General features: G+C 39.2%; 1 protein-coding gene across 1 annotated transcript in view; it reads right to left on the bottom strand.

The window, feature by feature from the left end:
- Positions 1–16,419, bottom strand: part of LOC124593673 (putative pyridoxal-dependent decarboxylase domain-containing protein 2) — an 80,331-nt gene extending 63,912 nt beyond the window's left edge. The window contains exons 1-4 of the mRNA XM_047131966.1: positions 16,267–16,419; positions 15,884–16,066; positions 9,831–10,057; positions 6,326–6,515 (exon numbers count right to left, since the gene is read on the bottom strand). Coding sequence (XP_046987922.1) covers positions 6,326–6,515; positions 9,831–10,057; positions 15,884–16,066; positions 16,267–16,329 — 663 coding nt within the window. The 5' untranslated portion in view covers positions 16,330–16,419. The remainder of the gene's footprint in view (positions 1–6,325; positions 6,516–9,830; positions 10,058–15,883; positions 16,067–16,266) is intronic.
- Between the last annotated feature and the right edge of the window lie 1,247 nt (positions 16,420–17,666).

The raw sequence follows: 17,666 nt of genomic DNA, 5'->3' as shown, positions 1-17,666 counted from the left end.
AACTCTCATCTGACGCCCAATTAGAAATTTTGTGACAGTGAATTCAGTTACTACTTCAGTTCTATGGAGGAAAATGGTTTTTATGAACATCTGAAGAGTGGAAGTGGGAAACATTCTAAATTGCAAATCTCACATTTGTCAGGAGAATCAGAACCAATATATCTGTTTTTGAACAAAACTTATTTGTATACACACAATGAGAAGGTACTGACACCACATAATTATCCTGCCTACCTTATGACTGCAAAAAATGAGAAAAATTGTAAAAAAAACTAATTTATCAAGAATGTTCTAAGTGCCATATCAGGAAATTAACTGGTTCTTAGTGCTAATAAGAAAGGTTTTGTTCCCGATGAGATTCAAATTTTACCGCCACATAACATCATTGATGTCCACAGATGATGTTATGTACACAGTTGTCCTAGCAGTGTGTGTTCTCAGTCTGTGTGTGTTCCTTGTTCAGTGTGCAGTCCTTTATGAATAAAGTTGTTCGTTAAACACGTGTTGTTGCCGTAATTTCAAGTCCTAATCCTAACAGGTTATGGGCCCAGGTTTCACGCGAGCAGTAAAAGCGATACTCTTTTGTTTATATGAAAACGGAAATTCGTAAGCTGAAGTGTGGGAATAAACTGAGTCTGTTAACACGACAAATATAGTGCACATGGCTGCTGGACACGGAGTTCGAGTGGAAACATTATCATGCGATAACTACGACATATTGAGAATTCAAATCGAAGCAGTACTCATCAAGAACTACACGTGGGGGTATGTATCTGGAGACATACCGCAACAGCAGTGACTGGTGAAGGCGCCGCACTCGCCGCTGCACAAGCCGCGTACAAAGCGTGGTTAACTGCAGACAGGAAGGCGAAGGCACACCTCATTCTATCCACCAGCCCCACGGAACTGAAGCAAGTGAAGAACTGCAGCACATCACGTAAGGTATGGCTCAAACTTGAATCAATTTATGCATCCAAAGGACCTGCTCACAAAGCAACGCTACTGAAACGTCTCACTCTTCACAAGATGCAACCTAGTGACGATGTACCACATCTTAATGAATTCTTCGATGCAGTGGAAAAATTACAAGCAATGGACGTCGATATAAACGATGATTTATTGTCGATAATGTAGCTCTACAGTTTGCCAGATAGTTATGGTAATTTTAGGTGTCCAATCGAATCTCGTGATGACCTAGCTGATGTCGAGACACTAAAAGTGAAAATCTTGGAAGAAAACAACGTGAGAGTTCAGAAAGACAGTGAAAATGCGAGTGCTGCAATGTTTGTCAAACCGGTCAGGCCTAAACATTTCGTAAACAAATCAAAAGGCGCCTTAAGTGACTATGTCAAATCGGAACAAAAATCAAAACAGAAGTGAAGGCGGGAAAAATCATCATTCAGGTGTAGTTTTTGCAACAAGAAAGACCACAAAGAAGAAGAGTGTTTCTTCAAAAGAAAGCTAATTGCGCAAGCTGCAAATAAAGTTGATGAAGCTCATTGCTGTTTTTCCATTAACGAACATGCTCCGAAGTCTCGTGAACCAAACGTTTTGTGGTGTATAGACAGTGGTTGCACATCATCCATGTGTAATGACCCTAAAGTGTTCACAAGTGTAACCAAAGTGCATGAAAGTTTAACGCTTGCAGACAACAGTGCTACGCAAGTGACAGCTAAAGGTGGCGTACGCATCAAAATCTCAGCCAGTGATACAAACTCCAGTACGCTGAAAAACACTTTGTATGTGCCAAAACTCTGAACCAATCTAACCTCAGTCACGAAGGTTGTGGACAGCAATCACACTGTTACCTTTGAGAAAAATCGCGCATTTATAAGGGACACTAACGATAAAGTTAAGGTGATTGCAAACAGAGTTGGTAACCTGTTTTACTTGCATGAAAAAAGCCCAAAGGCCTGTACAGCTGCTGAGACAAAAATTACAAAATGTGACACGCAAATCTGGCATGCTCATTTAGGACACTTGAACTCTGGAGATATTAGAATGCTCAAGGATGAGTATGTGACAGGCTTAAAATTCAGTGATGCAGACTTCACCAAGTGCATATGTCTTGAAGGAAAGATCACATCCACCCCCTTCACCAGGCGGGATGAAAACAAAAGTGACCTCCTGGAGTTAGTACATTCAGATGTCTGTGGGCCAATGAGAGAAAAATCTCTAGGTGGTGCAAGATATTTTGTAACCTTCATAGATGACAACTGCAGATGGTGTCAAGTCTACTTTCTTTGACACAAGGGGGAAGTTGTGGACAGATTTGTTGAATTCAAGAACTTTGCTGAAAATCAGACTGGATGTAAAATCAAATCTTTCCAGTCAGATAACAGCAAGGAATACTGCAATGAAAGGATGGACTCCATCTTCCGAGCGGCAGGAATACAGCGATGTTGAAAAGTTCCTTATTCACCACAACAGAATGGTGTTGCTGAGCGAAAGAACCGATCCTTGGTTGAAGTGGCTCGCTGCATGATGCTGGGGTCTGGACAGCCACCATCACTTTGGGCCGAAGCTATTAACACAGACAACCACATCCGAAATCGCTGACTAACCAAAGGACTTTCAGGTGGAACTCCATATGAAAAGTGGATGGAGAAGACACCAGACCTGTCACATCTTCGTGTATTCAGTGAAAGTGTCATCATCCTGGACAAATTGCCAAATAAGGGGAAGTTCCATTTGAGAGGCAACCAAGGAATCTTCGTAGGCTACTCAGACTGTTCAAGTACCTATCGTGTGTGGGTGCCAAAAGACCACAAGATAAACACATCATAAGATGTCAGGTTCCTTGATCATAACAGTTTTGAACCCAAGCAAACCTATGTAGACCTCTCTGCAGATGAACAACATCATTGCCAAAGAAGAATCATCTGCATGGAGCTTTCACCAGGAGACTTGAGTGACAACAGAAGCTGTGAGTCAGAATCATTCTCTGATGAAGAACCACTTTACAGTTTTGAAGAAGAAGAAGAAGAAGAAGTCACCTTGCTACCACACAATATCATTTCAGATGATAACCTGTCGTGTGGTGAGGACAGCAATTCCTCAAGTGTCACACCTGCTCCACAGCTTGTACCAGATGTTTCAAGTCATCACATCAGCTTTGCTGCTAGTGCAACAGAAATGAGTGTTGAGGATGCATTGAACGGTCCAGATAGTCAAGAATGGTTTCGCGCTATATACGATCAAGTCAAGTCGCTAGTCAAGAATGAAACCTGGGACACTGGACAGACCAGCAAACAGAAAAATAATTGACTGCAGAACTGTCTTAAGAAACAAATACGGTAGTGATGGATCCTTGCTACAAAGAAAGGCCAGAGTAGTTGCACGAGGATTCAACGAAAGACCCAGAGCTGACTTTGTGGAAACATTCTCTCCAGTTGCAAGAATCATTCAGACTCCTCATGGCTCTGGCAGTGAAGTTTAACTTGCATGTCTCACAGCTGGATTTCACCACTGCATTCCTCAATGGTGAAATAGATACTGAAATCTTCATGAAAAAGCCGGACTAATTAGCCAAGTTCTTACAGAAGATGAGAGATGTAGAGGAGGACCATCACATAGCCAAAAAGGCAGATGATATGCTCCAGAAGCTAAAATCTGGTGACAAAGTGTGCAAGCTTACAAAAGCCACCTATGGATTGTGCCAAGCTGGCAGACAGTGGCATGCCAAATTAAACACCACATTGATGTCAATCAGATTGCAGCTCACTAGTGCAGATCCTTGTGTATATGTGGACAGTGTGGGAAATTGTCAAGTCTTCCTGCTCACTTATGTTGACAACATCACAATTGCATCATCAGACCCGGAAAGGACAAGGCAGATCCAGGACAAGTTATCTGTCAGATTTGACGTCAAGGATCTTGGTCCTGTGAAATGCTACCTGGGCATTGATGTAAATCAGCCTGTTGACAAACTCACGCTGTGTCAAAGTGGCTACATCAGAGAAGTTTTACACTGATTCCGAATGGATGACTGCAAGCCCGTAAGAACCCTGTTGGTGACCAGGATCAAACTGGATATTGCAGCTGCAAGTACAGCGGATGGGACTCAGTATCCATTCATTCAGGGAACTGCTCAGAGCGTTGATGTACATCGTCATTGGCACTCGACCTGATATATGCCATGCAGTCAATAAGCTAAGCCAATACAACAACAGCCATAATCTTGTTCACTGGCAGGCAGCTAAACGAATCCTTAAATACCTCAAGGGAACAATTGACAAGAAACTAACCTACGTCAAGGATAAAGAGGGAATATTCGGTTTTGCAGATGCAGGGTGGGGAAATTCTGATGCTGACAGGAAGTCTTATACTGGTTACAACTTCATCTTGTGCAAGTCAGCAATCTCATGGTGTTCGCGCAAGCAGAGGACCATCACTCTCTCATCAACTGAGGCTGAGTATATGAGTATCTCCGAAGCAGCAAAGGAGGTGATTCACCTATCAACCTTCGTGAAGGAGCTGGGTTTAGTGGAGCTGTCAAACATTGTACTGTTCAATGACAACCAGTCAGCTGGAAAATTGGCAAATAATCCAGTTTTCCACTCAAAGACAAAACATATTCACATAAAGTACCACTTCATTCGCCAGGCCCTGCAAGATTATCCACTGAAACTGGAATATCGGTCAACAGAAGACATGGTAGCAGATGTGCTGACGAAGGCCTTTCCTGCGCCGAAGCATGAGATGTGTGTTGTTGGACTGACTGTGAACCTAGAACCACAAACTTAAGGACTCAGGTTCATCGATTTATACCTGTGTGTAAAAATTGAGGGGGCATGTTGAGATTCAAATTTTACCGCCACATAATATTGTTGGTGTCCACAGATGTTGTTATGTACACAGCTGTCCTAGCAGTGTGTGTTCTCTGTCTGTGTGTGTTCCTTGATCAGTGTGCGGTCCTTTACGAATAAAGTTGTTCGTTAAACACATGTCGTCACTGTAATTTCAAGTCCTAATCCTAACAGTTCCAAGTGCCATTAATACACAGGCACTATGTTTTACTTGTGATAATACAAGTAGAGGAGTAAAGCAATAATATTTAAACTAGCAGAACTGTAGTCAACAAAAAATCGTTTCTCATTTCTTTCACATTTCTGCAGCATAAAAATATTAAATTCACAAAAAAAACATCCCTCAGTATTGACTTGTTTCTTATACAACTCCATTATTGTGATCAGATGTGGCAAAGTTTACGGTAAACTCTCATGCTGTTAAGGAAATGGCAACTAAACAGTTCTTCCTGTTTTGCAGCTAATAAACATTGGCATGGAAAGAAGTATGGCATAGCCTGTGTCTGCCATGGTCTTTCCTCCTAAGTAAACTGACATTTTTCCATTCTTCTGTTTCGGAATTAGAGTTTTAAATAGCTACTTGAGATGAATGAGTATAAGACACTTTGATCATACTGAATTTGGAGATTTTACTTACTTGCATTGACAACAATGTTTCAGCAGTACCTTTAAAATCAAAGAAGTCAGTTGCGTGCACTGGAATCACATGGAATGGGTTCATAGCTTTAACTGACTGAACTCCTGAGCGAAGCACTGCTTGACACAAAGACCATGCACCTTCTAGTAATGAATGTCTAAAACATTTTCTCTCCGATTTGACACTTGGAACAAGTCTAGGAATGTGCAACAGAGTACTGAGAATGCAGAAACACAGATTACATGTTTCTCAGAAAAATGGCATTTACATTTTTCATTTCAGCTCCTCATATGAATGCATTAAGTCTGGAAAGTTGATTTGTGATAAATGAATTGTACACCACAGATTTATTGAAACACTGCAATTTTTTCTTCAACTTAACATCATAATCCACATGAAATTAAAAAAAAAAAAAAAAGCTTCATTACGTACAACACCACCACTAACTTTTATTTTTAAGAAGATAAAAAAGTAATAGACACGACAGAAATATCATAAGAGATTTCAAACACAGTAACTTTTGGGAGGATATATAGCCTGACAGCAGTCTACAATAAATTATCTAATAACAAATCCATGAAATCCCTTCAAAATAAAATCTAGTGTGGACCAAATGATCTAGCTATACTATCCAAAACAGTTAAGTGCCTCCTCCACCACATACAAATACAAAATTGTCTGCACTGTACAGTAACTGAACATCTGCATTACACACTTCTTTTTCTTTTCTTTCTTTCTCTCTTTTTTACTTCCATCCTGCAAGGAAGCCAAGCTATCTAGTGGCAGCAAAAATATGACAACAAAACTAGGTATAAGTTATTCTTCTATTTAGTTGCATTATGACGATTAAGTGCTTCTACATAAAATACAAAAGGTTTACCTGACGGCAGATATGTTGAACAACTCCTAGAGGTGAAGCAACACTGCTGTAAATAACAGGAGGGTGTGACGAGAGGGCTTCGTAGCCATCCTCTAGGTATTTCGGATACTTATAATGCAGCATCATACGAGTCAGCCGTACAACACCATCCATGGGATCATCATGGAAAAATGAAGCACTGTCAAGAAACCTGCAAGGATAAACAATTCTTTTTATCTTTTGATACTTCAAGGATTAGGCTATATCATATTATTATGACCTTAAGTTTAAAGAAGCAATCCAAGAATAATGCTTGAGACATGACGTCTTATATTGCTCCTATCTAGAGCCTGTGTATTGGGAGAATGACCCGTGCGTGCACAGTGACAGATGGTCTGAAGTGGGTTCAGTCGAGTACGTAGTTCTAATTTTCATCCACCGGAGTACAGTAGCGGACAGAGACATTCAAGAAACAGGTCAAGAGAATGTTTTTGTGAATTGTTCGGTTTATTTCTCGAAGGCTTTCTTGTTTATTTATGTTTGTACAGTTCTGTGTTGCTTTTAGTAGTGTGAATGATGCATGAATGTGATCTAAAGTAAATATGTAAATCATTGTTCTGCTCATGAATGCTGTAGTAAGAGGAAGTTTTGAAACAGTGTGAATGCAGATGACGGAGAATTTTGTATCATAATTTGTTAAGTAAGTTTATGGTAAAAGGAAAGCTAATTCGAGTGCAAATGAAAATAGTTAATAACGTAAAGTATAATACAAATATCAAAATGTTAAATATTTATTTCGGGAAAAGTACAGGTCGAAAGTGTGTTATTTGTTGATTGGTTAGCCATGAAAAGCATGGACTAATGTGGGAGAATGATGTTTTTCTATTGGCCTTAAAAAAACTGACCAATGAGAACGGAGTATTCTTGGTGCGTCTTTTCTCTCCGAGATATAGAATGCTAACATGAGTCTTAAGTAGTTGGAGCCTAGATGATACGGCCATGTGTAGGAGGAGTTCCGAAGGAAGTTATAGTTTGCAGGTTTTATTTGTGCTACATGTTTTGAACGTGTTTTAAATTGAAGGTATATTTATACCAGTGTGTTTCTTTTAGAAAGTACAAATTTCTTAAGTAATTTTTTGTATGAGAAAAGACAGTAAACCCACATCATATATTCAGCAGATTGGTGAGCGAAAGCTTGAGTGCATTAGACACCGATAAACATAATAGCATAACGAGCATTTTCATTTAGGAACAGTCTGTGTTTAGTAGCTGTTCAGATTTCGGGAAATAAATTACCATAAACTTGCTAACATGTTAGGATTAGCATAGGCTTGGCAGTGAATGTGTAATTCTCAACTTCAGAATATACCAAAGTTTTGCCAGTATTTCCACCTTTCATTCAAAATTAAGACCTTTTCCCGATTTTCAGAGTAGTTATGTCATATATTGAGCTTGGTGCGAGTCGCAGTACGGTAAATTTCTGCTCGGCTTTCCTACCGGCGATCTGCTGTGACTAGTTCACAGGTAGGTGCTAGTAAAAAGGATGGAAGGAACTGTGCTGTCCCAAGCTCACTATAGTCGAAAGTAAATACGGAAGCTAAATACTTCTACAGTCACCTACTGGCAGAAATGTAATTGCAATTACAAATCAAAGAGAAACTTTTTGTATGAAATTTAACAAAGCAACACAATAATTTTGACAGAACACTGTATTGTCCAATAAAGAGATGTCTCCTGAAGATAATTTCTTAATATTCTTCCTTTTTCTTCTGAAAAATGGAATATAAAATGTTTATCAGAGAAGTGGCCCATAACCACAACTCAATACAATAAACAAAGATGATACTGTCATCAGAGTTTAAAGACTGCTGACCGAGCATGCTGTAATTTAGCTGGCGAAATAAGCAGAAGAAAAAATATCATTCTATGTGGCAGGATCTATAAAGGTTAACTACAGTGCAGTGCACTACATACACTCCTAAATACAGGGTTTTGCAGGACGAATGACAAATATTTCATTATTTCAGGAGGCAGCTAAACAGACAATTTCGACATAAAACTTTCATATGAACAGTGTCCAACATTCAGCGAGTGCAAAGACATAGCCTTTTGAAGATGACATATAAATCTGTGACGTACAAGTGTTAAGTCTGAATATGATACATGAATCAAATTTGTAGTTTCAAGCTATTCCCTGATGGTAATACCAGTGTTCAACACAATATTATGCTTCCTTAGTCACATTGAATCAACAAATGGTGAGTAGCAACTATCCTTTTCATAATATTGTCATTATTCCATCCTGGATTTTCCATTGTTTAACTTAATTTAACGATGCACAAGCAATCACTTATGTAGCAAACCAACTTAAGGTTTACAATCTGACATACATTTTCTTACCTTTTAAGTGGACAAGCGCACTTGGTCAAACTGTAAAACAAACTTCTTGTAAAATAGAGGTTTGTTATATAGCTGAGTGATTGCACATTGTGAAATTTGAAAAACGGTGCAGACACCTTCCGTAGTGCTGCAAATCACATCCGCGTGTTTCCTAGTCTTTAATGAGGTTCATGCAACAATTCTTATTTTACTGCTACCCAGTTTTCAACTGCTTAGTGCATTAGCAGATAATAACTGTCACAACCAAAGATACTGTCACTTGTGACAGACATATTATGAGTTATTAAAAATTAAAAATATGTATTTCATACAAGATTAAATGGTTACATTTTAAAGCTTATTTTACTGTCATTACCCAGTTCTGTCTTGTACACATCAATTAAACTTAATTTAACAGAGGAGGGATATGAATTACATTTCTTCATTTACAACTGCACTAACATTGTGTGTCACATGCTTATTTATTTCTGTGGAATCATATTGTCACAATGTGCAACAAATTGATGATTTTGCATTAGAAGATGCTTGAGATAGATTAAAACTGTCTTTAGTAACCTATAGCTTCTCTCATTTTCTCATAACCAAATAGCTACAGATATGTCCATGTAACCTACATACATCTTTTATTGCAAAAGCCTTGTGGAATTGGCTCACATAGATCCACACATCACTGTTTTGTCAAGAAACAAGATTTAGGTTTAACACGCTGCTGACAAGAAGCTCGTTAGAAACAGAGCAAACGCTCAGACTGGGAAGGAAATCTGCCAGCTTCTCCACAAAGGAACACTTCTTGGTCATAAGGAACAAACAGAAACCCTGTATCCAACTGATCAGCTAGTGATATGAACCACTGTCCACCCAAATTAAAGTGCAGAGTGTTTACCACTGCATCAATTCACTTTGTCGCTATTTTTTGACTCTTTTTAAAGCTGCTATTTCATTTATATTAGTTATAAAAATAATTTTCCTTTGATGATGTGGGCTCATTTTTACGGGTGGTTTAGGCTACATAGAAGTTTTGTTCCTGCTTGTATGTAAAAATTAATTAGACAAATTTATATGAACAGCAAAATTCATTAGAAGAGTGAGTAACAGTATGTCACATATAAAACATATGTATAAATACCTGAATATGTGACTCAGCCATCTCGTAACGTCTGATGTTATTTTAGTGACAAGTCTTTGAAGATGCTGTCTCTCCAGCCCCGATGCGTATGCAGCAATGCTTTGGGTCAGCACTGCTAGCCTCGAAATGGAATCCAGGGGAGGCAGAACTGCAACTGCTGGAGTGCTGACTCCCTCATCTTCTGCAACATCATCTCGATTTTTACCTTCCTCAAATACTATTAAATCCTGAAAAACAAGGGATATCCAGAATTAAAATCTCAACTGTCTGTATAGTGGCCAGATAATCTGCTTCCAAGCTGTGATAAAATCCAATGCACAGCTATAATACAATCAAATTGCTCCTTGTGAAATCCTACATGCAACCTTCAGTTAGTTATTTACCCACCAACATTACATTCTTCTGCAATGGAAAATCCAGGATGGACTGTAACAATATTATGAAAAGGAAAGTTGCCACTCACCATATAGCGGAGATGCTGAGTCACAGAGAGGCACAACAAAGACTCTCACAATTAAAGCTTTTGGCCATTAAGGCCTTTGTCAACAATAGACAACACACACACACACACACACACACACACACACACACACACACGACTGCAGTCTCAGGCAATTGAAACTACACTGCGAGCAGCAGCACCAGTGCACGATGGGAGTGGTGACTGGGTGGGAGTGAGGAGGATGGTGGGGGTGGCGGATAGTGAAGTGCTGCAGGTTAGACGGAGGGCTGGGGTGGAGGGGCGGGAGGGGGAGGAGCGGAAAAGGAAAGAAATAAAAAGACTGGATGTGGTTGTGGAATGACAGCTGTGTAGTGCTGGAATGTGAACAAGGAGCAGGCTGGTGTGTATCCATGTTTTACAGACAAAGCAATGTAGAAAATACTGAAGTTTTCAAGAAGAATATAATTTCAGGATTGTAATACTTTTCTATTTTTCCAGTCTTGACTGACAACATTGTTACATTAGAATACTGTATGGTCCCATTCTGCAAACATAAGTGCACAACATCAATCGAAAAGACACATATTTACAAATGAACTAATTTCTACTATGATTAACCAAAGCCACATATTTCCAGGAAGACACTAAAAAGTTGGGGTTCAATACTGTCATATTCTTAGTCTCGTGCTTCAAGGATAATTAATTCTGGGTAATTTTCTATACAACTTAAAATATATATTGTTGGGCCTCTTTACAAGAAAGGTTACCTCGGAAACCAGTAAGTGGTAACTAGACTTTATGCTCGTCCGATTATCCACTGTAATTTAAGAAAGTAATGAACTGGTCCATACCCGTACAAAATATGCACTGATGGACCAAAACATAAAGCCCATCGAATGCTAGCTGCTGGCATAGTGGTCACATGACATGATAAGGAAACTATACAAGGGCAGCAGACAGCAACAAGGAATCATTCTAGCAGCAATATGGGCTTCAAATGAGTGACTTTGACAAACATCATTGACACTACAATTACATTATAGTATTATTCACTATACACTATAGCATTATTTAGTATGCATTATAGTATCATTCACTACACATTATAGTATCAATAATTGATATTTTCATTGTTACATTAGCCCATTTGACAAACATCAGTTTGTTAGGATCTGCTGCATGGGAACAAACATTTCACAATCAGAAACAGCAAAGTTGGTCAGCTATTCTCTTGCTACTGTTGTGAGTAACTATAGAAAGTGGTTGACGGCTGGTGAACCACAAGAAAGCAACAAGGTATTGGGCAATGCCACCTCATCACAGAATGTGGAGGCTTACCCATTCCATAAAGCAGGCTACAGTACGAGCTGTGGCAGATCTAATACAGTTCAGTGCTGGCACAGGCAAAAATATTTCTCAGCAAGCCCTTCAGTGCACACTGCTGAACACAGAGTTCTGTTGCAGGTGACCCCTACCTATTTCTGTGTCAACCCAACATTGTCAACCACAACTGCAGTGGGCATGCGATCACTGACATTGAACTGTGGACCAATGGAAATATGTCACCGGATCATATGAATCACATTTACTGCTACATCATGACAATGGTCATTTTAGGAAGAGGCAGGTGACATGAGCAGTACGCCTACTTACTTTCTGAAGGGTCAGCTCTCAGTACAGTGATCAAAAGCAAAAAAAAAATAAAGAACAACAGTACTCTTAGCTACTAAAATCCTTAGATAGTGACCACTGACTAACAGTCCTGAGTCTCATAGCCAGGATCGATTTAAGAGCACAACAGGTGAGTCCAATAAAAGTTTGGAAACAAGACACAAATATTTAAAAAAAATTAAGCCAACACTCTTGAAGCTGCAGCATTAGTTTGTGAAAGAACAAGCAACATTAAAAGATGGGGGGCAAACAACTTTGTGGAATGAGATAACTGGGCAAAAAAGTATAGGAAAAGTAGACTATTTTGGGTATGGTATAACAAAGGATACATGATATGGCTACAGTATCAAGAAGAAGCAAAGACAAGAATAAAAATTTCCAAAATGATGGTATACAAGATATGGTGCAAAAAGTGGCAACTAACTAAGTAATGAAAAGTGTGAGGTGTAAAATTTTAGTTATTTGATGAAGCATACAAATCTAAAGGCCGTGAATTCAACTAAATAACTTGGAATAATCAGATAGATAATGTTTTGGGGAAAGTGAACCAAAGACTGTGATTTATTGGCAGAACACTTAGAAAATGCAACAGGTCTACTAATGAGATGGCCTTCACCGTACTTGTCCGTCCTCTTCTGGAGCAGGAAACAACTGCTAGAGTGACACACAACATGTGCCGTTCACTGTAAGGTTGGCATGCACCCGAGAGAGACAACTAAAGAGTTGTCATGAGAATTTAACTCATGTTGCAAATCCCAAAACTTTAAATCATTGTAGCTATTTATTGGCTCTGAGCACTATGGGACTTAACTGCTACGGTCATCAGTCCCCTAGAACTTAGAACTACTTAAACCTAACTAACCTAAGGACAGCACACAACACCCAGCCATCACGAGGCAGAGAAAATCCCTGACCCCGCCGGGAATCGAACCCGGGAACCCGGGCGTGGGAAGCGAGAACGCTACCGCACGACCACGAGATGTGGGCGTAGCTATTTATTGTTTCTCTATTTCTCGGAGATGCTGGACACCTGCCTCTGTATATTTCACAAATTTCTGAATGGGATTATTTATTTCTATAGTCAAACATTATAGGAAAGATCTTGTAGAACATAAATACTTTAGAATTAACGGAGACCACTCACCAAAAGGCAGAAGCACTAAGTTGTCGATAAGCACAAACAAAAGGAGAAAATACAGCTACACTATTGATGGCACGCCTGGAGATAGTTTCCCAAACGGTCTAGAGTTGGTGCATGGGACATGGCAGCAAGTTCACAGTTCCTCAATCACCAGCTGGTGCCCTTGACATGTGCAACGATGAGGAGCAAAATTTTGTTTATATCAAAGAACACTGTACGATAAGTACCAACTAAATGCAGCAGTGCAGATGTTAAGATGCTGACCTCACATTCAAGAGCATGTCCGGCTATCCTTATTTTGGTTTTCCATGACTTTCCTAAATCATTTCACACAAATGCCAGGCTGATTCCGTCATTAAGGTCACAACTGACTACCTGTCCTATCTTCATGAAGCATGCTTGTTTATTCTTCATGTCTGTATATTTTTAAGTTACCTATTTGTTCGATTCAGGGGACGGGTCCAAACAGCAAGGTAATCAGTCTCGCTGGATTAGGGAAGGATCAGGTATGAAGTCGGCCATGCCCTTTCAAAGGAACCGTCCCGGCATTTGCCTCAAGCAATTTAGGGAAAATACGGAAAACCTAAATAGGATGGATGGACGCAAGTTTGAATCATCGTCGTCCTGAATTAAGGTCCAGTGTGCTAACCACAGTGTCCATAAGTATCACAATGACCCAAAGACAAAGAACCAATGGGAACGTGGCTTCACCACCGATGAAAACAGCGAAGAAATGATACGGCACCCTATGACTTCTTCCACTTTCCTTAATGAAGAGACTGCTGAGTGGTGGGCATTTCCAGAACAATGACTACGTGATTTTTAAGGTGGAATGTTTCCTGTACAGCCAAAAGACAGATTTCTACAACCAATCTCTCTACCAAACCACTCTACATTGTGAAAAATGTGCGGCATTGAAGAGTGAACATGCGGAAGAGGACTGACACCACTACCAATTTTCATGGTCGCACACTGATTTTTTTCAATATAACTATTAAAACAGTATGGCTGCCCTAGGTATGTGCAATTAAAATTGAACAACTCAGGCCCCCGCACACAAAGTAATGTTAACAATGGGAGTTGGAAACAGGTTGGCAGCAAATTGCTTCCTGTACAGTTAAATAGCACTCCGCAGAAGGCACGACTGCAGAGTGACTCCTCAGTGAATAGCTTGCAACTCTTTCCCAACCATTTGCCAGGGACTTGGCGTCAGCGTTTCCTCAGATTTGAGTTGCGGTATGTCCTTGAACACAGTTGTGTATTGGTTTAATGAGAAGAACGAGCAGGCTGTGAACATTAGCTTTACACAGTAAGTTAAAAAGCCATTCCATTTTATACAACTACAAGTTTTCAGGCTATTGCAGGAGAGATGTGATTATAATACTAATGAGTTACAGTTGGAATCAGTGAACTCATACAAATGCCTGGGTGTAACAGTTCGTAGGGATATGAAATGGAATGATCACGTAAGTTCAATCATGGGTAAAAAAAACATTTGGTAGACTGACTTTATTGGTAGAATACTGGCGAAGTACAATCAGTCTACAAAAGAGACTGCTTGCAAATCACTTATGCGACTCATCCTAGAACACTGCTCAAGTGCGTGGAACTCATACCAGATAGGACTAACAGGGGATATTGAACGTATATAGAGAAGGGCAGCATGAATAGTCACAGGTTTGTTTAATCCATGGTAGTGTGTCACAGAGATGCCGAAGGAACTGAAATGGCACACTCTAAGACAGAAGTAAACTATCCTGAGAAAGTCTATTAACAGAGGCATTCGAACAGTCACTGCATACGTGAGCCGAATGGGAGGAAGCCCTGATAACTAGTACAGTGCGGTGTACCCTCTGCCATGCACGTCACAGTGGTTTGCAGAGTATCGATGTAGTTGTGAGAAACGGCATATTACATGTGTAGTGTATTATGTATACATCTATTGTTTAAAATAAAATTATCTGTACATCAATAGATGCAAATACACAAAAAATTGTATATCATATCAATCGTATTCTTGTGTGTGTACAGCAGCCTTTGTCATTCTCGAAAATTACACTGTCAAGTGGATATGAACAGTGAAGATCCACAATTTCCGATATGTGTAAGTGCAATGGTGTTCACATACAAACGAGAACAGACTACCATCACTGCATTTCTGTGTATGTAAATCTCAAGACATTGGGTTTTCGAAACAAAAGCAGCACTATGTTAAGCCACAATAAATCACTGCAGTTTATATTTCTTTGGATGTATGGATGAATACAGAATTTTCTTCATTTTATTTATGTGCGTAATAATAATAATACAGAATCATGCCTTCGTCTGAGCTTTAATCAGCCTTAACATGCTGGGCGTAACCAAAAGATGTTGGAGAGAAACAAATACAGGGACAATGTATGTTGTAAAGGTGTATAAAGGACACTCCAAAAATTTATAAATTCCACTAGTGTATTTATGACTCCGAGAATATTGGTACAACTAACAATCAGTGTTCATAAAGATACTAGTACGCTGAACAACAAATACAGGAGAATTACCTTAATACAAAGTTTTGTTGAAGGAAGAGGTTGTCTGCAAGACCCATAAATTATTATTTTGAAAACACGAGTAAAATGGATACAAGAGAGGTGCACCAACCTTCAACAAGATGGCTTATTAGCTGAAATAATATTTCTTCGCAATTGTTACAATTACTTGCATGGAAAGAAACACTACTGCGTCGCTGGGAAGACAAGGTACGTATTCGTTGCATCATTACAAGTACCTAACAATCAAAATGAAAGGTGTAGCGAATACCTCCAAAATATTCATTATTTCATCCTTTGGCTTCCGTGGGAATGGTAAAAATCCATATGAACTTTCCCAGGCCTGTCCATTGCTTTCACTTCTTCCTTTTTCTGCTTTCTCCACAGCTTCCTCGAGGCGTTCAATAACTTGGGACGCCTGGAATTCAATATCTGTCAAAGCCTGTGTAGGTTCCTGAAATTAACATGATATTATTTTTACCAGAAGTAGAGACAATTGTGCGTAAGGTGACAACAGTAAATAAAAAGAACTCTTCCAAAGACTTAACATTTCTTGGTACATTATTTTATAAAACTGCGATGTGTTTACTGAGGCGATTGATGAATCGAGTTTTTATGTTTTTTATAAGATGTTACTCATTACGCGACAAATACCTCGAGATGCTTGTCACTGGCTTCCATTTCCGTTTTCCCAATGTTTACACCGGCATCAGCCATCGTGGCAATTACTTATCTTCATAGAAACACAAAACTCGAACGTCACAGTAAACAAATGAACACCACTTCGCAACGTGCGGCATTATCATACGTCAGTACTTTATGCAGTAATCGATTACACGGTAACTCGACTGTAGCTTCGAGACTGCAATTTTTCTAGATAAAAAAAAAGAAGACGGCTAATCGATTTCCAAGCGAAAGCGCCACATCAAGCTGTTGACAAAACCGGATGCGCGAAGACCGCGATATGTGGTAAATACAGATTTTTCTTCATATGGTGTAAGGATCCCCGTTTCTGACCTCAGGAGTTTGTCGTTAGATGGTAGCAATGTCAGATTCATACTTTATCACCAGGTCATTGACACCGACATGCGTGACACTGTCCATCGGACTGCTTTATTAGTGTTATTGTTTGAAACTTTAGCGTCAAAAATTGCCTAGAGAGATAACATAATTCTTGCGAGAAAGAGAGATACAATGTCATGTTCTTTTGTATTTAACTAAATATTTTGGTGGTCTACGACAAACAATTTCTGTACCGCAGTATTATACAGTGAATATGCCCGCAACCATTTTTATCTAAATACCGGCATCTGTTTATTATATACATATAAACGATCTACTTTCACAGTGCCCTGTGAGACGGTAGGTCTACTGCATGCAGGTTGCACCACACTACAGGCCATTCACACCGTCCGTCATGTCATGTCAAGCCATGCCAGGATGTATTCACACTGTCCATCACGTGACGTCACGACAATTGGCTTAGTTCAATACCGAAACTGTGAATGTGAGGTTATAAGTTAACATCCACGTTAGAAAAAGTCGGAGTATAATATCGGAATTGGGAACAAACAACGAAAAAAATTATTAATGTTCAAATCAAACTTCATAACGTATGTTCTTGATCATTTTTGAGTAGTAAAGTGCTGAAAAGGGAAACAAGATTTCAAAACTTTGACATTTATGTGCTAGCGAAAATATATACATACAGACAAATCAAACAATATTTATACAGGACTAGAGAGCCTTAAACAAGATGTTTTTTCCTTATGTAACTAATAACATCATAAACAATTGCCTTTTCCTCCCTTGTTAGTTCTGACTTTTTTCACTCAAAGCGTTATTAAAAAAATTGCTTCATCAACTTATATGCTTCTTTATAAACGGTATGGGTGTGAGTTCTGTCCTGTTGTCGTAAAACTTAAACAATTTTTCGTTTTCAGATATCTGGCCCCGCCTGTAGAAGAATAGCCAATGGAAACTAATATCCAAATCGCTTTGGAACATTTGCAGTTTACCTGGAAAACAAATCACAATTATCAAAGAAGGACCAA

The sequence above is a fragment of the Schistocerca americana genome, chromosome 2 (assembly GCF_021461395.2).
Source record: "Schistocerca americana isolate TAMUIC-IGC-003095 chromosome 2, iqSchAmer2.1, whole genome shotgun sequence".
Lineage (NCBI taxonomy): Eukaryota > Metazoa > Arthropoda > Insecta > Orthoptera > Acrididae > Schistocerca > Schistocerca americana.
The sequence above is the reverse complement of the archived record's forward strand: the minus strand, read 5'-3'. Positions and strand labels throughout refer to the sequence as shown.